This window comes from Leptidea sinapis, chromosome 26, assembly GCF_905404315.1.
Source record: "Leptidea sinapis chromosome 26, ilLepSina1.1, whole genome shotgun sequence".
Lineage (NCBI taxonomy): Eukaryota > Metazoa > Arthropoda > Insecta > Lepidoptera > Pieridae > Leptidea > Leptidea sinapis.
The window spans coordinates 2105329-2128879 of record NC_066290.1 but is presented as its reverse complement, the minus strand read 5'-3'; the positions used below and the strand labels follow the sequence as shown (position 1 = coordinate 2128879).

Sequence of the window (23551 nt, the reverse complement as noted above, 5' to 3'; positions counted from 1 at the left end):
CGTTCGTTTTTCTTATTTATTCCACATACTTTTAAGCTTTAAAAGCTGCTTTGCGGATTTAAGAACCCATTTATTTGTCTTTGTAATTTAATGATTAACTTTTTTTTATGGAATAGGAGGAAAAACGAGCATACGGGTCACCTGGTGTTAAGTGATCACCGCCGCCCACATTCTCTTGCAACACCAGAGGAATCACAAGAGCGTTGCCGGCCTTTAAGGAAGGTGTACGCGCTTTTTTTGAAGGTACCCATGTCGTATTGTCCCGGAAACACCGCACAAGGAAGCTCATTCCATAGCTTTGTAGTACGAGGGAGAAAGCTCCTTGAAAACCGCACTGTAGAGGACCGCCACACATCCAGATGGTGGGGATGAAATCCTAACTTGTGGCGTGTCGTGCGAAGGTGGAATTCGGCGGCAGGAATCAGGTTAAACAGCTCTTCGGAACACTCCCCGTGATAGATGCGGTAGAAGACACACAATGAAGCGACGTCTCTACGCAACGCCAAGAGATCCAGCCGTTCACAGAGCACTGAGTCCCCGACAATTCGAGCTGCTCTACGTTGCACGCGGTCAAATGGATCGAGCAGATACTGGGGTGCGCCAGACCAGAGATGACAGCAATACTCCATGTGTGGCCGGACCTGCGCTTTGTAGAGCGCTAGAATGTGGGCCGGCTTGAAGTATTGCCGTGCTCTATTGATGACGCCCAGCTTCTTCGAAGCCAATTTGGCTTTGCCCTCCAGATGGCCACGGAATTGGCAATCGCTCGAGATTTCGAGACCCAGTAATCCGATACTAGGCGCGGCTTTAAGAGAAGTGTTCTCGAAGAGCGGTGATACGACAAATGGGGTTTTTTTAGTGGTAAACGCGCAAACTTGAGTCTTCTGGGGGTTAAATTGGACAAGGTTCAACTTACCCCATTCCGCGACCTTCTCGAGAGAGGACTCGATAGAAGACACAAGTTTCACCCGGCACTGGTCGACGTTTTCCCGAGAGAGACCTGCATGGCCCGTGTATACGGCATCACCAGTGCTGTCGTCTGCATAGCAATGCATGTTGGCGGTGTCCAACATATCATTGATATGCAGAAGAAACAGCGTGGGAGATAGCACACAGCCTTGGGGCACTCCAGCGTTCACGGGCTTGGGATTCGAGCAATAACCGTCGATAACGACCTGTATGCTGCGCCCAGTGAGGAAGCTGGAGGTCCACTTGCATAAGCTCTCGGGAAGCCCAAATGATGGAAGTTTTGCGAGGAGCGCCTTGTGCCATACACGATCAAAGGCCTTCGCTATATCCAGACCAACTGCCAGGCCTTCCCCCTTGCTTTCAATAGCCGCCGCCCATCTGTGCGTTAGGTATACCAGAAGATCGCCAGTCGACCGACAATGGCGAAAGCCGTACTGCCGGTCGTTGATCAACTGGTGACCCTCAAGGTATACCAAGAGCTGGCGGTTAATTATGCTCTCCATAATTTTGGAGAGTAGGGAGGTAATAGCAATAGGCCTGTAGTTTGCCGGATCCGAACTGTCTCCTTTTTTTGGGATCGGATGGACAAGGGCTGACTTCCATGAATCAGGGACTACGCCTTTTGAATAAGAGTGCCGGAATAAACGCGTTAGCACCGGCGTCAACTCAGGGGCACACGTTCTAAGCACGATTGGAGAAATTCCATCCGGCCCGCTCGACTTCCTGACGTCCAACGAAAACAGAGCTCGCCTAACAGTTTTCTGTCGGAACTGTACTTCAGGCATGGAGCTCTGACACCGCGGGATGGTCGGCGGTGTTTTTCCGTTGTCGTCAAGAGTCGAGTTGGAGGAAAAAAGAGTGCACAGGAGATCGGCTTTCTCTTTTGCCGTATGGGCCAGGGTGTCATTCCTCATGTGCAACGGCGGCATGGACGGCTGGCTGAAGTTACCAAGAGCAGCTTTCGACAACGACCAGAACTTGCGTGTTCCGGTCGGGTAACTGGAAAGCTGCTCGCCAATTTTGACGACGTGCTTCGATTTCGCACGGGCGATTTGCCGCTTAAAAAATCTGGAGGCACGGTTATATTTCCTCTTCAGAACTTTGCAGTTCGGATCCTTTGAGCCCAGCGCCGCAACCCAAGTTCGATACGCCTGTTTTTTGCAGTCAGATGCTGCTTTAACTGACGCATCGAACCAGGGCTGTGATCTGCCACCGATCGGTACTACAGAGCTTGGTATAAAAATATCCATGCCCTGCAGTATCACATCGGCTACTGCAACGGCGCAGGCACTAGGATCATCTGAAAGGAAACAAACCCTGCCCCAAGGGTAGGATGCAAAAAAGGAACGCATCCTATCCCAATCTGCTGACTTGTAGTGCCAAACGCGGCGGGTCGCTGGTGGTCTGCGACGTTGGCGTCGGATAGGCACTACACTCCTGACCAGGCAATGGTCGGACGTTCCGAGAGGGGCGTCGACAGAGACCTGGTAACCATTGGGATGTGTAGTCAGCAGAAGATCTATTAAGGACGGCATGTGGCTATCCACATCCGGGAGCCGCGTCGGCGACTCAACCAATTGGGACAGACCATACGCCAATGCAAAATTATGCACAGATCGCCCTGCGTAGTCTGTGGTACGTGATCCAAGCCATTCGGCATTGTGCCCGTTGAAATCACCCAAGACTACGATTTCAGCGGAGGGGATCTGAGCAAGCACGTCATCAAATGCCGCTTGAGCGCAGCCCATGAGGTGATCCGTTTCTGCGTTACCACTATGGGACCTGTAGACACACGCATAGATGCGGACGCGGTCCTCTAAATCTACGCGGAGCCAGAGAGTAGACAGGCCCCTACCCTCAAAATTGCCGAGACGGCGACAGCAGATATCCTCCCTAACGTACACACATACCCCGGCATGAGGCATGAAATTATGCTCAATTTTGTACCCGGGGTACGTTAAATATGACGTATCGCTAGGTCGAGATATCTGCGTCTCCGTAAGGAAACACAAGGCCGGCTGCGCCGTCTCAAGGTGGTGGTGGACGACGTTTAAGTTGGAGTGAATTCCCCGGATGTTACAAAAGTCCACATTTAGCGTGGAGCGGGGTGCCGTGGTGTTGCTGCCCTGTTTGTCCTGTGACATACGCGGTACTGTGCCCTCCCCAGAATACGAGGGGCAGCCCGAGCGCGAATGCTCGGGGAGGGATTCTCCGGCTCTACAAGAGCCGGTACCCTCCTGGGGTAATTTATTTTTTAGGACCGCTCTCATATTTTGTTGGGGGGGGGGGGGGAAGGACGGGGGGGAATGGCCTCCGGTCCTCGACACTAACCTATGCGAAACATAGCGGCACTAGGCCGCTACTTCACGCCGGTATTCTGTGCGAGTGTGGTAAGTAACCCGGACGAGTCTGGCCCGATTGTGCTGACGTCATAAGGCAGCAGCGTGACTCTCCCACTTTCAAAAAGCCCGTAGTCGCCTCTTACGACACCCTTGGACCTGGGACTACCCTATTCTTTTTACGCCCCGAGGCAGAACAGGGCAAAGCTATCTCGTTCGTTAAAATCGGGGAATACCCGTGACCCCACCCCCGCTTGCGTCGCACGCATCGCATCGGGTTGCGTTCAGAAACTCACTCATACTCATACAAACTCGGCGCCTCTACGGTTTAAAATAACTAGTACTTTTTCTCTGGTTCAAAGAACTGCCGCCGTTTTAACGTTGAGCTCGTAAGGAATGTAAACTAAAACCCTAAACGTAAAATGAAACCATAAACGTGAATAAAAATAAACATTAAATATTGAGAGACTTGTTCAATAAGCGTTATAGATGTTTTGTTGTTTACAAGGCCTATGTTGCGCCTATTGTACCTACTTACTTGTCGATACTCCACTACAAAAAACAATCATATAGGTAACAAAAATAATTTAGGTGGCAGTGGCGGCGCGGCGCCCCTACTGTCTTGGCGCCTGTGTGCGCCGCACACTTCGCACACAGGGGCGGCGCGGCCCTGGCTGACGGTGATTACGGGATCCCAGTGTACTACTCGGTATGGTAATCCAAAGTGATTCTAGGCCAATACATGACCATTCCGATTTCTCTTGAGCAAGTAGATTTCTTTTACAACAAATCATGACACCACCGCCAGTTTTCTTTGCAGTTGCACTAAAATCACGATCGCACCTAAAAACGTCATAACGGCCATCACATAATTCTCCATTATGAAAACCATCTGTAAGCCAGGTTTCCGTAGCAATGATAATGTCATAGTCATTACACAAAATGTTAAGTTTAAGATCGCTTGTTTTCGTACGTAGCCCACGAACATTCTGGTAAAATACTTTTAGCGCATTAATCATTCAAAATTATAGTTAAAAATATTTTAGTTAATTTATGACAGCACAACTTTTATAACTAAGCAATACGACGCTTTATCTATTAACTAGCTAACCCGGCAAACGTTGTTTTGCCATATAAAGTATAATTCACGCGATAGTTTTATAAGTATAAATATTGCCTATATTATAGCCTGTACATCATTTTGTTCTATTGTCAATAGTTTTTGCAGCGCACGCAAAAATAGGTTTTCGATTTAACACCTTGTGTTACAAAATAGAAATTTTATTACGGATCCCTAAATTTGAAAAAAAACATAGCCTATAGCCTTCCTCGATAAATGGACTACCCAACACTGAAAGAATCATTCAAATCGGACCAGTAGTACCAGAGATTAGCGCGTTCAAACAAACAAACACACACTGCAGCTTTATAATATTAGTATAGATATGTGTGGTGTGTGTGATGTGTTATGTAAGATGCATTTAGTGAGAAAAACATTATATAAATTTTGATTAACAAATTCCACGAAATAGAAACCAGAAGTTGATGTATTAAATTTACAAAAGAATAAGTTAGATATTTTCATATGTGAAACATAAAAGTTGTTGAAGTTATACAATTTTTAATAAATCTTTTTTTGTATTTATAGTTATGGCAGGTGATTCGTCATTTTTCCTTAAAAAAATCTGACAATTTCTCACCCAAAGAAATTTGTAGGACTTTTTTCCTGCCAAATCCTTCGATTCTTTCAAAAGAGATTTATTATCTGGGGTCAAATGCTCAAAGACAAATAATCTGGTAGGTGAACCGCTCTATCCAATATCCTTTGGTGTGATACCTTTAGTTTTCCGCAAGCCAGATAGTATTCTATCCTTAGTGATACGGTCTTTTAACTTTATCACAGTGGTTTTGGGCGTTTGGGCGTACTTTTAAAAGGCTTAACTCGGTGTGCAAATTCTATTTCATCAAAAGACAGTTCTAAACCAGCATGTTTGGCGATTTCCACCATAAGTGTCTTGGGGTTTTCATTTGGCGCTTCCGGTAAACCAACAATTTCAATATTTGATAGCAGGCACCATTGCTGCTGCTTATTAATTGCATGACGTAGTTCCGATATCTGATCGTCCTTTTCAACAATATCAGCTTGCAATTTCACAACATCTTGCTTAAGGTCATGGTGTTCATTTTGAAGGACCTGATATGATTCTTGAATTAAATTAAACTGTGATGAGATAGCCTTTACTTCATCCTTTATCTGTTTCAAAAGAGAACTCTTTATTTCCGCCACTATCTCTTCCTTAATAGTTTTTAATTTTTTGTCTAACAACTGTTCCAAATGAGGCAATAAATCAGATATTTGAGATGGATTACACACGTTGATAGATGGCTGAGTAATAGACCCCTGAGGTTTGGAGCTACGGACTAGCGTCTTGCTATTATCTCCCACTTTCCGCTGTTTTATCAGGCATGATGGGCATTTCCACTGGTTACGTGACAACAAGGAAGTTTCATCAAAGTTAACACATTCAGAATGGTATAAAAGTGAGCATGAAGTGCATTTTATACGTTTTTGAGTAACATTTATACTATTGCTGTACGCCTCACACTGTAAACTCATGGTGTATTTATTTCGCTTTAGTAATTTATTATAATCTCCAAAAAAATAAAATTAAGTAAATCTTGTTAAAATAAATTGGGTAAATTTTATTATTTAATATGGCAACACTTCCGATGTCGAAATCACGATGGCAACTGTCAAACTATTCAGAATATGTCATTTGTCGCTTTTTGTGTTGACTTCAAACATTCAGGTTTTTTATCACCTACCTCCAACTTAATTTCTAAATTATCAGAACTGGACGAAGAAATTCTGTGTTTATTCAGCTAAAACGGAGATAAAGCACTGATTCCCGGCCGTCATTTACTACTGTAGTGTGAGTAATCGCCCGTCGCACTCCAATAGGTACTCGTTAGTTATAGACTCGAGAATTAGCTATCGGAACTACTAAATTAACTACTAATTTAAATATATTTTCTAGCTCTAATTGTCTTTTTAGGAGTTAGGAGAGAAGTGCTATGGGTACAAATATCATATTGAACGTCTAAACTTCATAAATTTGCCAGTGTTATGTTATTGATTGAAGGTGTGAGAAGTCTGCTATATCTATACATAGCCACATTTACTCCACTTGCTTAAAATATCCTTAGACAATAAGCAGCGATGTAAAACATTTATTCAGAACGTAACTTGATTACGAATGTTGAATTTAGAACCCGATTCAGACAGTGACAGTTAACACACGAGTAAGGGGAAAAATGTGCTTACAGTGTCTAAGCACACTTTTGTCGTTCCACTATCGGATTGCGAATGATGTGTATAGAATTTGGTTGTATTTTTTTTTATATAAGGGGGCAAACGGGCAAGAGGCTCACGGGATAGGGAGTGGTGAGGCAACCACCCATGGACATCCGCAACAACAGGTGTCAAGAGATGCATTGCCGGCCTTTAAGGTAGGAGTATGCTTTTTTCTTGAAGGCCCCTAAGTCGTATCGGTTAGTTAGGGAAAACAGCAGCCCGTAATTGAATCCAAACAAGAAATTTCGCGCGATTGTGGAATGCCAGACGCCAATGTGATGCGGGTGGTATTTTGCATTTTGACGTAGTGTTCAATGTGGAATTCGGCCGCTCGAATCAACCCGAACAGCACTGAGCACTCCCCGTGATAAATGCGGCACAAGATGCAGAGAGAACCCACATCTCCACACTCTAATTGGAGAAATTTCCTTTAAAAAAAATGGATAAAACTTAAAATATATGTTATGATCTAGCGATAAATAAAATAATTCATCGCACAACAGTTACACAAATAGAAAAAATAAATCAATCCTTTTACAAAGTTAAACAATTTATTTAAATTAAAATTAAGAACAGAATTTTCTCACTCATTTCAGTGAAATATGGTAGGTACCTTTTATTATTGTTTATTTTTAATTTGGTTTACTCACTGATATTCAATATGTTACGAGTAATAAAAATCTCAATAATACAAGAAGCTATTTTATTATTATTTAAAATTAAACGGGCTTGTAGTCTAACTTGCTCTCCAATTTCTTATTATCGGCAACTTTACGGACTGCCTTCATTAGATCCTCCTGAAAATTAAAATTGACATAATATTACGTAGATACCTAAGTACAATTATTGTAAATATATTAATGAAAATGGTCTTTGTTTGAAGCTCTTTCATGTCTTAACCACTGATTGTATCGACATGAAACTACCACCATTCGATGAGAAATTTATCCTGGATGGTTTATGGATACTTATTTTAATTTAATTTATTTCCTTTTAAAATTCGCCCAGCGAAGCGGGCGGGAACGGCTAGTCTATACATATAAATAAAATTAAAGTATCTATGTGTATCATTATACTAAATTGGCAATCCAAGATTGATATTGTAATCCATTACCTGCTTTTGACATTTAAATAACTAATCTATGAAACGTTTTGGCGATATGAGATGACATATTGTTATTTTTATATTAGTATTTGAATGAATGTGACAAGTAACCATTTTGTTAACTTTTAAGGATTTGGAAATACAAATTGATTATAAAATTATGCTTCTAAATAATCTAAATTAACATTTAGTATCCGGAGAAGGCAAAAACATACAAAGTATATTCATACCGCTGCTAACAGTTGTAAGCTTGATCGATATAATTATTCCAATTCAACGACATCAATTTCCCATTTAATTAAATTCGTCATTCATGAGCTAAATTTTTCATTTTTAACAATATATTACCAAAAAAACCGACTTCAAAAAAACTTTTACAAAACAATTTTTTAGTGCATATTATATGCAATAAAAATTTAAATATCTATATATATAAAAATGAATTGCTGTTCGTCACCTTTTTGTAGTTGGTTAAAAATAGTAATCAATTCTCATTGTTGCATAACATTTGCGCCAGCTATTCGTAAAACTTAAATTTTCATCTTATTATATTTTGATTATAATATAGAACTGGTTATCCTACAAGTGATTATATAAAAAACTTTGTAGGTACCACAAGGAGAAAAATGAAATTCTTGTCATTGGGTGTAAATGTACAATTGACTTCGCCCCATGTGTAGGTAGTAGGTACTAACTACACCATAGACATAAAAAGCATTCATTTTCTCAAAATTTGTTTTGTTTGGAATCCTTTTTGATGTCATTTCTAATACTACTAAATAAATACTACTAAAGTTTCGGAAACGCTCTGAGAGAGAAGAAGCGGCGCAAAAAACTCTCCCAGCATTCTTTTTTTTTCCATTGACTGCTCAGATTCTCCCCTGGGTGATAAGTGTATGAGTCCATACCTGTATGATATACTCTCTTTCCGCTCGGATGGCGAACAGGCCAGCCTCTGTGCAAACGTTCCGAAGATCAGCTCCGTTGAAGGTGTCCGACAGCTTCACGACAGCCTCGTAGTCCATCTCACCGTGCTTCGCGATGGGCTGCGCGTGGATCTTCAGGATCTCTAGCCTGCCATAGTGATGTCATGTCTTTACACTTGTTATATCTTGTGTGGAATATTGAAGAAAGGGAACAATTCAAAGAAATTCATATTACATATGAACATTTACGGCCAATATATTTATATCAATCTCTTATATAAATTATAATTTATACAGTAAAATAAACGACAATCCTTAGATTAAGGATTGGTCTCCGCGGCCCTCCAACTAGATGTGCCGCATGTTGTGTTAAACTTTGCTTAGGTTAGAAACTAAAATGCCGGGTTGCGTAGTAAAACAATACTACAAGAAATAAGAAAGATACTGGGATCACATATCATCAGGAAGTATTTTGTATTTTAATAATTTCAATGTAAAACAACACGAAGCATATATAAGTTACAAAATTTGAAAGATGCAATTGGGTGTCAAGATGCCACGCACACAAGCATCTTTACAAATAGCCAATACACACTACAATATAAATTTTCCGTAATAAAAAAACTATTGTTCTTAGGTAGTGCGGTATCGAGTTTGACCACTTAGCCAACCGCCCTAATGACGAATTATCCATTAATCGTAGTATTTCAACTCTCCAGCTGTTGTCGCCCCATCTAAAGAATCAACATTACAGTTACTACTAGCCTACTATTGAAGTTGCTCTTTCAAATCTGAGCAATTTATTGGGTATTTTTAAGTGAAAATCTTATATAATGTTAACCGAGGGTCGAAAGAATCAATTTCCGAGGTATTTAGACTCCCGAGCGCAGCAAGGGCGACTATAGTCCGAGTAGGAATTGATTCTTTTACCCGTGTTAAACACTCTTTTCATTTCGTATAAGAGGAAAATAAAACTATTTGTTTATCTAAATTATTCATAGATAATCTGTATATATAAAAATGAATTGCTGTTCGTTAGTCTCGCTAAAACTCTAGAACGGCTGGACCGATTTGGCAAATTTAGGTCTTGAATTATTTGTGGAAGTCCAGAGGTTTAAAAGGTGAATAAATAGAAAAATAGTGCTAAATTAAATAAAAACAACAAATTTGTTATTCCTTTGATGTGTCCATACATAATTTCTATGAGAGAATTTATTGACGCACGGTTTGACAGTTCTGCTGTGAAACAATTTCAATCCGACAGCAGGTTGCATATTTTACGAAGTAATTTTTGATATTATGATATATTATTGACAAATCCATATAAAAACATTATTTTATTTATTATATACAGAACAACGTCTGTCGGGTCAGCTAGTATGTAATAATATTACCTATTTAAAATTAATTGTCAAATTAGGACAATTTATGTCGACTTTTTGAATTTTAAGTATGGAACTCACCGCGTAATTGTTGAGGCTTATTCCGCTCAAAGAAGTTTGTACTAAGTTCACACTGGCTGTTTAGAAAGTCACATGGCTGCAGCATTTTTTTTATTAGTTAATAGTTTTTCTTTTACATAAAACTCTTCACAGCTTACAGCAGTTCTATTTTTAAAGTTCATTCCGGCCCTTAGGTGGGAAGTAATTTGTATGAGTTATTTCCTCTCTGTGGAGGGAAGCAGCATTTTCTACCTAATAATCAGATCAAAACAAAAATACTTTCCGAGTAATGAAAATTACTTTTGTGTGCGTGACAAGCTACGTCTTACACTCACGATTTGTATGGCACTTTGTTTTAGTTGCTCAAAATAGAGGTTAACTTTAAACTTAATTTTTTCCGACGTTTTCACAGCTGTCATACATAGTCTCTCTAGACGTATAAATGATCTAAGAACAAAATGAGATACGTGAACTCACCTAGCCTGTTCATTGGGCAGCGGTATCTCAATCTTTCTGTCCAGTCTTCCGGGCCGCAGCAGTGCAGGGTCGAGGGTGTCAGGTCGGTTGGTGGCCATGATGATCTTCACCTGTCCCAGAGAGTCGAATCCATCCATCTGGTTCAGAAGCTCCATCAATGTGCGCTGGATCTCTCGGTCGGCGCTTGTGCCCTCGGAGAAACGACGACCACCTGCCAAGTACAAATACATTATGATTCAAATTCAAATATTTTTACTCAAAATAGGATATTATATAATAATAAATCTTTATTTGTTGCAAAAAGAAAATACAATTTTCCTTAAAATTACCCTCGAACTATGACAGCCCATGACATGGAAGGGCAGTTCAAACATCAACATATTTTAAGGTTTTCATTTCGTAACTTTTCACTTCTGTCATCAGTCGACTTCGCTTGGGATTTGTCTGTTCCCCAGTATTTTTGGCCAAGATCCGGGTAAGGGACCATTCTATATGTGAATGTGGCCTTGAGGAAGGTACTCTTGAACATATTTTTTTCTATTGACCTAAATTGTCAATTCCTTTATATGACCTTCTACCGAAGGATATCCCTCGCCCCATCAACATTCCTTTTCTTCTTACTTTATGCCATTCCCCTTTCATAATGATTTTTTACAAATTTATTTTCCGCAATAATATTAAATTTTAATTTCTATCCTCCATACTTTCTACGCTTCTATTAGGCACATATTCCCACTTATATTCACACATTTCTCCCTTAAATTTAGATTAGATACTAACAAGGTAGTTAAATTATGAGTGTTTATTACTAACCGTACTAGCTCTTGTTGCCTATTCTTCAGTTCACAAAAAAAAACACAGATATATCAACCGATCATTTCCTTTTAAATCAGCTCTTTATATACTTCAATCAGCTAAATGAAAATAAAAAATCTCTCCACCTTGACGTTGGCCGAATCGTCGACATTCAGTCGACGGAGTCAGTTAATATAAAAAAAATATGGTGGATATGCAACTAACGATGATAACAATAACATTTAATATAGGTATAATATTGGGTGTGTGTTGTGTGTTTGTGTGTGCGTGTGTGAATATGTGTTTAGCTTAACAATATGTTATGTTTTTAAAGTGATAACCCTCACTTCTAGGATTAATACACAAATAAAATTTGAAAAACAAAATTTTATTAAAATTTATTAATCCTAGAAGTGAGGGTTATCACTTTAAAAACATAACATATTGTTTAGATTTACAAGAGCGACATCTCAAGTCAATTTCCTAATATGCAAATATTGGAGTTGAGCAGGTTATCAACTGTAAAGTAGATCCTGTAGATGAAGCCACAACCTGAGAGTTGACAAAGCAAACATAATTTTATAACGAGGCGGTACTCGAACGGTTAGCTCAGTTGGTTAGAGCACCGGCAAGGAACTCCGGAGGTCGTGGGTTCGAATCCCGCATCGTTCATAAAATATTGTTTTTCAAATTTTATTTGTGTGTTTAGCTTTTTGTTTATCAAATGCTATATCTAATAGAGGTAGACATTAACGAATAAGGATCAAATCAAATACCATCCATTAGAAAAAGTATGACTCAGACCTGAGAAGAACGGGCGCAACAAAATCAGCGGGCTTTTTTTTAAATATGTATAGAAAATATGGTTATAGACTACAAAGTAATATCGTACAATTAAACTTAATATTTAATACCATGAGGGCGGTCGCTCCATTCCCATTAGTGGTTGTTAATATCACAAATCGCGTTAAAGCTAGGCCACACAAAACATAATAGTACAACAGGAGGTTCACTTCGTAAAATACTTAGTAGAAGTATATTACAGCCATTGTAAAATACATTCTCTATTGGACTGAAAAGAGTGGCCATTGAGTTTCTTGTATGTTTTTCTTACGAGCTCTACTTTTTCCGAACATATGGTAGATTAAGAAATTTAAAAAAAAAATTATAGTGACGATTAAAAAGCGCTTATTTTAAGCCTATGAAGTTTATGACTCTGAAATCAATTAAAGAAATATGGAATATTGCTACGACACAATTAAGAGCAATTTAGATCACACAGCCCTATTGGTATTGGTAAAGGGCTCCTGTTTCCGCAATTATACCGCTTAGTTGGGTCCATTTTGCCAGCAGTGTTGGCCAGTCATTCCAACCAGCCCAGCTCCTTCCAGAAGTTTAGAACACTTCTGGAGTGTTCGCAGAGTTCCTGGAGCGACCTTGTATTTACTAAGGTTTTTGCCCGTTGGTTGGCCACACCAGCACATTCCAGGATTACATGAGTGACCGTTTCATCTTCGGTTAGACAGCCCCTGCACCTAGGACTGTAACGCCGATTGTAAATAGGTGCTTGTTCAGTGATGTGTGACCCGTTAGGGTGGCGACCATAATTCGGATGTCGTGTATGTTTACGCTAATAAGTCGACGTGTCAGTTACACAGCCTACTTTTATATTAACCTAGAAGTTGTCTCTCTCCCTATCGCGTAAATCTTACCTCTTCTGACGCCATTAGGGTTGTCTTCTTTTAAAATAATAATTTAATCTGAATAATAAAATGCCAGTTAGGTATGTGCCTTTTACTCTACTTTGTGAACAAATGACGTTTCAAATTGGACTCTCAAATTACAAAACTACCCGCAAAATTTTATGAAAGAAAAATAAACACTGATATTGTAGTACTGACACATAGTTTGTAAGGAGTACAAATTATTGTTTAAATATTACAAGAAACATACAAAATTATCGAAAAGTGGCAGCATAAACTCACCAATAGCATCAATCTCGTCCATGAAGATAATGCAGGGTTGATGATCCCGAGCGTAGTTGAACATCTCCCTAATGAGTCTGGCTGACTCTCCAATGTACTTGTCCACTATGGCTGAAGATACCACCTGCACGAGGGCACACAATATTATTTTCAGATAAGCCTATTGGTTTTGTTTATGGAAGGCGTAACAATCTAAACATTAGATGAGAGTGCACAATAAGAAGACATTATTTAAAATGCCAGGATATAAAAATGTATAGATACGGCATTTTCTTTGATTAACGCCAGTGTTACACAATTTAAATTTTAAACGATTAAAACGAGTGTAATTGTAACTGTAACATTCGTTTTTACCTAAAAGTTACATTTTTATTATTATCTTATTGAACCTGACGTTTTCACAGCACATTTTCACGTACGACTGTGGTTGACAGGAGTAGAGATATTATTTGTTTTAGTTGTCATTATGAAGTTTAGCACTATTTACCACCAAAATACCACCTCCGTGGCAACAAACGGCAGAGTTGCCTTATATTCTGCTATTAATAGAGAAAATTAATTATTTTTTTATATTTTTATTCAATAGATTAGATCTCTATACAAAGAATATTAAATGCCGAAAAGCAAAGTATTAAAAAATACTTGATTATTATCTATTGATAACCAACTTACAGGTCCAGTTCTTTGCTTGCTTGGTGATAGGGTTGTGGTTGACAACTAAAATGGATGTTACATAGTAATAAGACCAGAAGATACCTTTAAGAAGTTAGCATCAAGTTGTGAAGCAACAGCCCTGGCTAGCAATGTCTTGCCTGTACCGGGTGGGCCGTAGAGGAGACAGCCCTTAGGTGGGGTTATACCGACACGAACAAACAACTCTGGGTTCATGAGTGGCAGTTCTATAACCTGAAAATATAATGAAATTTGTTAGATCTGTAAGAAGAATTTGTAGAATAAAGAAGATCTGTAAGAAGAATATGTAGAATGTAAACAATGAAACAGACAGAAGAGCTTTTAGCCCTTGTGATTATGATTGCTGTAAAACCTTTAACTATGTATTAAATGATTTTTCAAAAAAAATATAACTCACACAAAAATTAAATTTCTGTTCATAATTTTTCATATACTGCATGACAAGAAATCAAACAGTAATCATAAACTCATAATTACTTATATGAGCACAGATACCACATGTACCTGGAAATTACAAGATTTTAGATACACTGTTACAGCAACATTCTATACATATAGACAAATCTCGTTGTTAGACAATTTACATTTGAATAAGCTTCGACTGCTATATCTATACATTGCCGCATTTACTGCAGTTGTTTAAAATATTATTGGTGAATAAGCATCTATGTAGTACATTTATTAAGTTTAGCTTATGTATTTTGAAATAACCCGATTCGAACAGTGACAGTTGACAACTAGGGAGAAAAATGTGCTTAAATTGTCTTTAAGCACATTTTTGCCATTCCGCTATCAGATTGCAAGTGATAATATGTCTTTATGTGTGTACAGATCAACATTGAGTGTAACAGTAGATAATACCTCTCTCAACTGCCGAATCTGCTCTTGCAGACCACCAATAGCCGAGTATGTGACGTCTCCAGGGTCCTCATGGCTCATGTTGTATACTAGAGGATCCACCTGAAAATATACAGTTGTAACTGTTACTTATTATTAACTAATAAGTATTATCAGCCATGTAATGCACAAGTGTGTTTATTCAAGTCTAAAAAAAACCCCATTTGTTGTATCACCACTGCTTGATTAGACTTCTATATATAGGAATACTGGGTCTTGACATCTCAAGTAATATGGATCGCAAAGCCAAATTGGCTTCGTAGAATCTGGGCGTCATAAATAGAGCAGGGCAATAATTCAAGCCGGCCCACATTTAAGCTCTGTACAAAGCGCAGGTCCGGCCACATATGGAGTATTGTTGGCATTTTTTCCAACAATGTGGAAGTTTGTCCTACAAAGATAATGTGGTATTACCACATGTATGGCATATGTATTATAAAAACCTATATTTGTTTCATATTTTTTTAGATACCTTGTTCAACTCCTTGGTTTTAAAAATCGAATACCATTTATTTATTTAAAAAAAGATTCTCAGTCTTGTCACAAGGTCTTTTCAAACTTGTTTAGTCATTGAGAAAATGGAATTGACTTGAGAAAATTCTACAGCGATGATTTATTATGACTTTCAAAGTGGTTTAACACAAAAACAGTGTGTTGACCGGATGATTTCTGTATTTGGTGATGAAGCCCCATCCAAAACAACAATTTATCGCCTATTTGCTGAATTTCAACGTGGACGTGTCAAGCTCAGTGATGGTCCCCGTCAAGGTCGTCCAAAAACTGCAGTCACCACAGAAAACGTTGATGCTGTGCGTAAGCTGATTGAGGAAGATCGACATGTGACATACAGCGAAATTCAGGCAACTTTAAACATTGGCATGAGTCAAATACAAATAATATTGCATGAACAATTAGGTATAAAAAGGTTGTTTTCCCGATGGATACCGCACTTTTTGCTGTGTGAAGAGCAAAGTGGCTCGCGTTACTTGATGCGTCAGAACTCTCGAAAGATTCCACGCAGGATCCTCAAATGCTGCATACAACATCGTATCAGGTGACGAACCCGAAACAAAAAACCAGTCACGAGTTTGGGTGTTCAAGGATGAGTTAAAGCCAACAATAATTGTTCGTTCACGGAGTGTTACAAAAAAAATGGTGACCACGTTTGTCTCCAAAACCGGCCATGTTGCGACTATTCCTCTTGAGGGACAAAGAACGGTTAATGCAGAATGGTATGCTAGCATTTGTTTGCCACAGATCGTTTCTGAACTCCGTGAAGAGAACTGCAACCACGCATCATCCTCCATCACGACAATGCGAGTTCTCACACCGCGCACAGATCAAAAGAGTTTTTAGAGCAAGAAAACATAGAATTATAAGACCATCCGCCGTACAGCCCCAACCTAAGTCCTAATGATTTCTATACTTTCCCTAAAATAAAGAATAAATTGCGTGGTCAGAGATTTTCATCACCTGAAGAAGCTGTGGACGCCTACAAAACGGCCATTTTGGAGACCCCAACTTCCGAATGGAATGGTTGCTTCAATCATTGGTTCCATCGTATGGAAAAATGTGTCAAATGTCGCGGAGAATACTTCGAAAAGCTATAAAAACGTTTTTAAATAGTAATGTTGTGTCACTTCCTTGATTCCCGAAATTTTCAGTGCCGCCCTCGTAACACACAAGAGATAGTTGAGAAAGTTGGCAATGGATTTAGTATCCCATAGCACGAATTAGGAGGTAAAAATATTGTAGTTGATACAATATCCATGATCATAATGCTACCACTCATATTATAAGGTAATCCACCATATTTAAGAAAATAACGAAAAAAAATTCTAACCTAAAATGGATGTCATATAAATAAAATTCTACATGAGCACTGGCATGGCTGTGTGGGAGGCTTAAAACTGTTAAAAATTTAAATGAAAAACAGTGAAATGTAGCAAATAGTATGGGACAGAAAAGGTCAGTAGTGTATGATATGGTTTACTTGAAAATATAAATTCAAAATTCAAATTCAAATATTTTTATTCAAAATAGGAATTAAAATCACTTATTGAACATCAAAAACTACCACCCATTCCTGAGAAGAATGGGCGCAAGAAAGTCAGCGGGATTTTTTTTTAATATAAAATATGGATTACAATGTGATATCGTACAATAAACATTTATAATTAAAGAGCCTGAGGGTGTTCGCTTTATTACCAGTCCATGGTGTCATTAAGAAAATTATTTATGCTATAATAACCTGATACATGAAACATCCCAATACAGTGTTGTATTTTTCTGTAATTCATGTCTTTTTTGAACCATCAAGGAATATCCTTTGTTAGATATTGGTTAACTTAAGGGGAAACAGTAACCCAAATTTACCTCTTAGCTTATAAGTAATAAAGGTGAAGTTTACATACCTCACGGGGCAAGTGCCTCATTATGGTCAAAGTGGTCATGTCCAAAGCAACCCTAGTGCCTCCTTTTAGCTTCAACTTGTCCAACTGTCGACGACAACCAACAACATATCGGGGTCCATTGGTTGCTTTTACAATAACTGGAATATAATTAATAATTTGACTATTAGTAAGCAAGATTAGCAACAGATGAGAACTATGAAAAAAATTACAAAGAGTGAATTCAAAATAACATTGACTAAGTCAAATAATATATACAATAAATAGTTTCCAAAATAGGTTTCATCAACTCAATCAATAAAAAACCATTAAATTAATAAAGCTATTGTAGCCATAAAAACTGTTTGTTAAAAGTTAAAATGATTTTTCACAATTCTTGTAATACCCTCAATTATAAAATTTTATTTACAACAAAATTTATTTATAATCATCAATAAAATATTAATGAACAACATATTGTTCTAGCTACTCAAATGAAAAAGGGACTGCATTTTAGGGCCTAACTCTTACAGAAAAAAAATATAGAGTGATTAAAAATTTACAATAGTTTTTATTATTATTTGCTCTCTATTTACACTTAAGTGAATGTGTTTTCATGAACTATTCATATTTTTAATAATTTTTTAAATAAATAATTTATAATGATGTGGACTGCATCACATCACATTTGCCTCATAAAATTAGACTTTAATATATTGACATACTAAGAAGCAGCATATGGAGTACATTATATATCTAAGCATTTTTTCTGAACTTTGATGCATAACACAATGTAGATTGTAGCTATATTGGGATTTACCAGATACCTGAACTGTAGTAATGGGCACAGTGTATCACTTGGAATCTTGCTGATCTTGTCAGTATTTATATAAAAAGAGTCAACTTGCCTAATTAGCAACATGTTTGTGATGGCTTAATGAGTACAACTTACATTTCTCCTCTGTAAGCTGCTTGAGTACTTCACCCACAATCTGTCCAACACTTTGCAGTGCTTTCAAATCATTCTCGCTTTTATCGTACTGCTTTGTGAGATCCTTCAATTGTTCACGCACTGAAATTTTTTAAATTGACATGATGATAGTATAGTTACAAATGGACCATAGATCTTGTGACACAAAAGAAGATCTAAATTAATAATCGTGCCAATTATAAACGACATATTATAAACAGTTTAATTTAACAATTTTATTAATTTGTATATATTGTGTTTAATATAACAAAAAGTACAGAATTTAAGCAACAAAGCAATTTATTTAGTCCACAATAACGATGATATTGCTCACTGTCTTTAAGCCTAGATTCTACTTCTTTGTGTTCCATGAGTTTTTTTCTATAATCCTGAAACGCCTTTTCTCTTTGGGAATCCATTATTAATATTTATAAAATACAAATTCCTATTTCTAAATTCAAGCAAAACAAATCAAATCGACGATCCTCACAATTTCTTAATTCTTACGAATCATGACATTTGACATTTTACCATCGCAATTGACACTTTTAAATAATTTGAGTATTCAGCAGTGGCAACGAGGTCATCAGCTCAAACCACTACATTTACATATTCTAAGACTTTCACTCATATTTTTTACACACTTTTCACCTACTTACTCTCTTACCAAAATAATTAATTAAGTCAATCGCTTGAGCAGAGCTTATTCTTTTCGAATATTCCTTTGTTGATTAAAAAATATATCACACTTTCAAAGCGTATGCTGCCTATAACTTTTAATCTTTTATAAAATAAAAAGTAAAATGTATAAGCGTCGTCTTCTATCATAAACACATCTGAAAACATAATTAAAATTAGCTAGATGTTCTGGGTTCGAATCCCGGTAGGTGCATGTAGGTAGGTAATCATTTAAATGATGAATATGAATGTTTGTTTCCGATTATAAGATGTGTATTTGTATTTTTGTATGTTTAAGTAAGTGTATTATAGTATTAAATATATCGTTGTCTAGTACCCATAGGACTGGCTATGCCTAGTTTGGGGCAAGATAATTTGTATAAGAGTGTGTCAATATTATATTATATATTATATTATTTAAAATTCAATCGGCCTTGAGTAAAATTTTTCGAAATGCGAAATTTTTATCAGCGAAATATTCCAAATTTCAGACCGGGTTGATATTACCAATAAATTTAATGTTCTGGCCCCCAATATTAATGTTTTGTAACTCCATTATTTCCAGTTTCAAATGTTTCAATTCCAACGATATTAGATGATCACATTAAAAAATTTAATAACGTTTCAGACAGATTATTTAAAATTAATTCTCATATGACCTTAACTATTATTCGGTCTTGTTTATATGTTCCAAAATTTACGTACCTCTTAAGGTCTAGCCCGTTATGGATATTTCCAAATTTACTTGATATAATTGATATTTCAATTAAAAATATTTTTGAAATCGTTTTGAATTGTGCGTTTACAGATCGTGCATGGTCTCAAGCCTCTTTACCGATACGGTGTGGTGGTTTGGGTACTCGCAAAGTTTCGGTCGTTACCTTACCAGCATTTCTATCTTCTGTTCATAGTGCGCAGCGTTTGGTTACTAGAATTGTAAATCATGTACCAGGTAACTCAGAGATTGCGTATTTGAACGAAGCTAACAATGCTTGGCTAAATATTGCAAATATTCAAAATTTTCCAGAGAATTTAATGTGTCAAAAAGCATGGGACGCACTTCTTTGTAAGTCAGCCTTTGATGATCTTTTGATCTCATCTACCGACAGAACAGAGCGTGCTCGTCTTTTGACCGTGACACAAAATGAGTCGGGCTTTCGGTTACAAGCCTTGCTCGCGGAGAATGTTCAAAATACAATCTTCGCGCCTCAATAAGGCTACTGAAAACCCAAGCGCTGGCAGCTATCTAGGTCAACGTCAGCTAGCTATCCAATGCGGAAATGCTTCCAGTATTTTAGGTACGCTTCCACGTAATGATAGTTTTAATTTTATGTAGTCATAGTATTGTAAATATAGTTATAAGATTTGTTTTCTTTGAATTATATGTATCTCATTTAAAATTATATTAAATAAATTATAGGTATATTATTTAATTTAATTTAAACTTACCTTCTACATTTACTTCTAAACGGTCAAAACGGGTGGTCTCTCATTACTAAAAATAATTAATGATTGGGCAGCAGCTAGTATTCATAATATAAGCTGACAACAGCTTAACAAATGCAGCTTTGCAAATGAGACTTGACATCTTATGTCTCAAGGTGACGGTGCTGGTCGGAAAGATATGCCACTATGGCATAAAAAGATCTACGCTTGATTTTCTGATTTCTTATTCAAACAATACAATCCAAAAAGTCGAAGTCAATTGCAGGAGATCTCGCAGGACTCTTCCCAATATTCAAGAAAGGGTTTTTTTGACCATTCTTCTTTTTTTCAATCTCACATTGTATTGAATTTAAATTATTGGCACAATTTAATTTAAGAACAGCAAGAAAAGTGGATACCAGTGGGAGGCTCCTTTGCACAGGATGCCGGCTAGATTATGGGTACCACAACGGCGTCTACTTCTGCCGTGAAGCAGTAATGTCTAAACATTATTGTGTTTTTGAAATTACTGGGCAAATGAGACTTAACATCTTATGTCTCAAGGTGACGAGCGCAATTGTTGTGCCGCTCAGAATTTTTGAGTTTTTCTGTTGAAAAACTCAAAAATCCTGAGCGGCACTACATTTTAATCGGCATGACGTATCAATTTCCATCAGCTGAACGTCATGCTCGTCTCGTCCCTTTTTTCATAAAAAAAAGCTATATAAACTTTATAGTATGATATCATATTATTGTTATCTTGCACCTTTTTTGCTAACTTGAAAACACCAAACTATTTAAAAATGTGTGTTTTACAGCAAAGGCCATACATATTAGACAAATACTTAAAAAGACAAAAAATAAAACAATGACAAGCCACACACTTGGATGTCATCACCATCATCTGGGTGTCCAGCGTTCCTCTAATCAAGCTTCCTGGCAAGATGTTACCAGGACAATATGACATGGGACATGAAAGTGCATACACTTTTCTAGAAGGCCGTCAACGCTCCTGTGTTAAAAAATAGGTAAGGCCGGTGGAAATTGTTTTATTTATTGGAATTAAATTAAATAAAAAATAAAAAATTTGACCTCATAAAGGATTGACTAACGGACTCAGTTCTGCAGCATACGTGATTAAAAAGATTCTTTTGTATGGTTTTTAGATTGACGAAGTTAGTAAGTATATTGGGACTCTTCAATTTTCAAGAGAAAGAAAAATATCGTAATCTAAATAATATAGAACCATATATAGTAGGGGGTATCGTTATTGTACTTTTAAAAAACTCAACAAGAAAAACGATAGGTATATTGCTCGAACCCGAAGCCCATGAACGCTGGAGTGCCCCAAGGCTGAGTGCTATCTCCTACACTGTTTTTCCTGCATATCAATGATATGTTGGACATCTCGAACAATGTTATAAATTACTATGCAGACGATAGCACGGGTGATGCCGTATGCACGGGAGATGCAGGCCTCTCACAGGATATCGCGGAATGGTTTAAAATGAATATTTTATTTATTTTCAGTATTTAGTTAACTTTCTAATTCTGAAAAAATACCGTGGGTACCTTAACATAAGCTTACAACTTCCTATTTCCTAAACGGCAGTTAATGCTCCTGTGTTTAAGGCATATATATACATATATATATTATTTTTGCAAAAATTTCATCAAAATTAAAGAATTAAAAGATATATTTAAAACATGAAAGAAGATAAAACAATATACAAAAGGGACAGGAACCCCTCAGCGTTATCGCTTACAAGGATTTCTACAGGAAAGTTTCTGAATTTCCCTCGCGATAAAACTTCTTTTCGACTGGCTATCTTTTATTTTCAAACAAAACACTCCGCCGATTTGCAATGTTTTGTACATTGGGATAGAGACCGCTTTTTTGTTGAACAAGCCTGATGAGATTCTCTTAAGTATACGTCGTTTGCATCAATACTTGGTTCTGAATTGAATTGACTTAGATAACGATCTAAATTAAATTACAAATTTCTCTTCCTAGATATTCATCATCAGATAATAACAATAAATTTTTATAGCTAATTAACTAATATTTAATAATAAAAACAAACTTCATTAAATCGTTATAACTTGTACTATTTTGTCTAAAAATTTTACATATACTTAACTAAAATGTGAGATACTCACATGTTGAAAAATTGTGACTAAAACAATATAGCCTAGGATTTTCTTTATCTGCCCTCCTATAGCCCATATGGAGGGCCATATAGAAGGCTCGCTACGCCCATGAGTCTGAGGGACACATGGACGTAGTTCCTGAAAAACATTCGAAGCCACAAACATCACATTTTTAGGAATTCGTGTTTGAAGTTGCATAAATATTAGTGTATTCCATGTCATGTGGGTTGGGCTACTAAGTCATGATGTCATTTAAAGAGGTGACAGTAGGGCTGCCATGTTTTGTCAGTCCATTAATATAAATCACGTGATCAGTTTTGTGTTCTTAACTCAATTTCGACATGATTGTGGTTTGGAACGTTTTTCTGGATTTACGTCCAAATATAATTACTATTTGAATAAAAATATTTGAATTTATATTTGAAGAAAGTAGTATGCAAAGAGTGTAGAAGACGAGAGAGCATAGCATCGTAAGTGAAAAGTTCCAATATCACACTGCATGTAACATAGAATTTAATAGTTTTCTTCAACAATTCAATAAAAATATATTGTTAGAATAATGGACGAAAACGTTTTGTGATAGTTCCTAAAAATAAATGATCACACTTGAAAAGGTGGTTTTTTTTTATTATTTTTTAAGGTGCATTAGGTGCGTGTTTTTCTAATTTCCTGCTAAGAAAATTGAAAATTGAAAATTTGGGAAGTTATTGGTTTTACCCTGTTTTATGTAAATCGAGATATCATCAGATCTCGACGTTTTAAGGTCCTAGGAAGCTTCCCTGACTATTCCCGCGATGGTGTACATACGTCTGTATGTATGTGTGTGTGTTGTGTATGGATGAATATAAAACCTCTTATAACTTTTGATAAGGGCTCGACCGATTTTAGCGTGGTTGGCGCCATTCGAAATGTCTTGACCAAACTTAAAATTTGAATACAATCCGGACCGGATTT

General features: G+C 37.2%; 1 protein-coding gene across 2 annotated transcripts in view; it reads right to left on the bottom strand.

The window, feature by feature from the left end:
- Positions 1 to 7349: 7349 nt before the first annotated feature.
- LOC126972303 (26S proteasome regulatory subunit 10B) overlaps positions 7350 to 23551 on the bottom strand; it is a 362431-nt gene continuing 346229 nt past the window's right edge. Inside the window, exons 1-9 of one of the 2 annotated variants that reach the window (XM_050818958.1) lie at positions 18678 to 18855; positions 18326 to 18445; positions 17398 to 17534; positions 14948 to 15046; positions 14150 to 14299; positions 13394 to 13517; positions 10614 to 10824; positions 8677 to 8842; positions 7350 to 7460 (exon numbers count right to left, since the gene is read on the bottom strand). In XM_050818958.1, the coding sequence (XP_050674915.1) occupies positions 7383 to 7460; positions 8677 to 8842; positions 10614 to 10824; positions 13394 to 13517; positions 14150 to 14299; positions 14948 to 15046; positions 17398 to 17534; positions 18326 to 18445; positions 18678 to 18762 (1170 nt within the window). In that variant the 5' untranslated portion in view covers positions 18763 to 18855 and the 3' untranslated portion in view covers positions 7350 to 7382. Of the gene's footprint in view, positions 7461 to 8676; positions 8843 to 10613; positions 10825 to 13393; positions 13518 to 14149; positions 14300 to 14947; positions 15047 to 17397; positions 17535 to 18325; positions 18446 to 18677; positions 18856 to 23551 lie in introns of those variants that run through there. The other variant, XM_050818960.1, reaches the window with a different exon arrangement.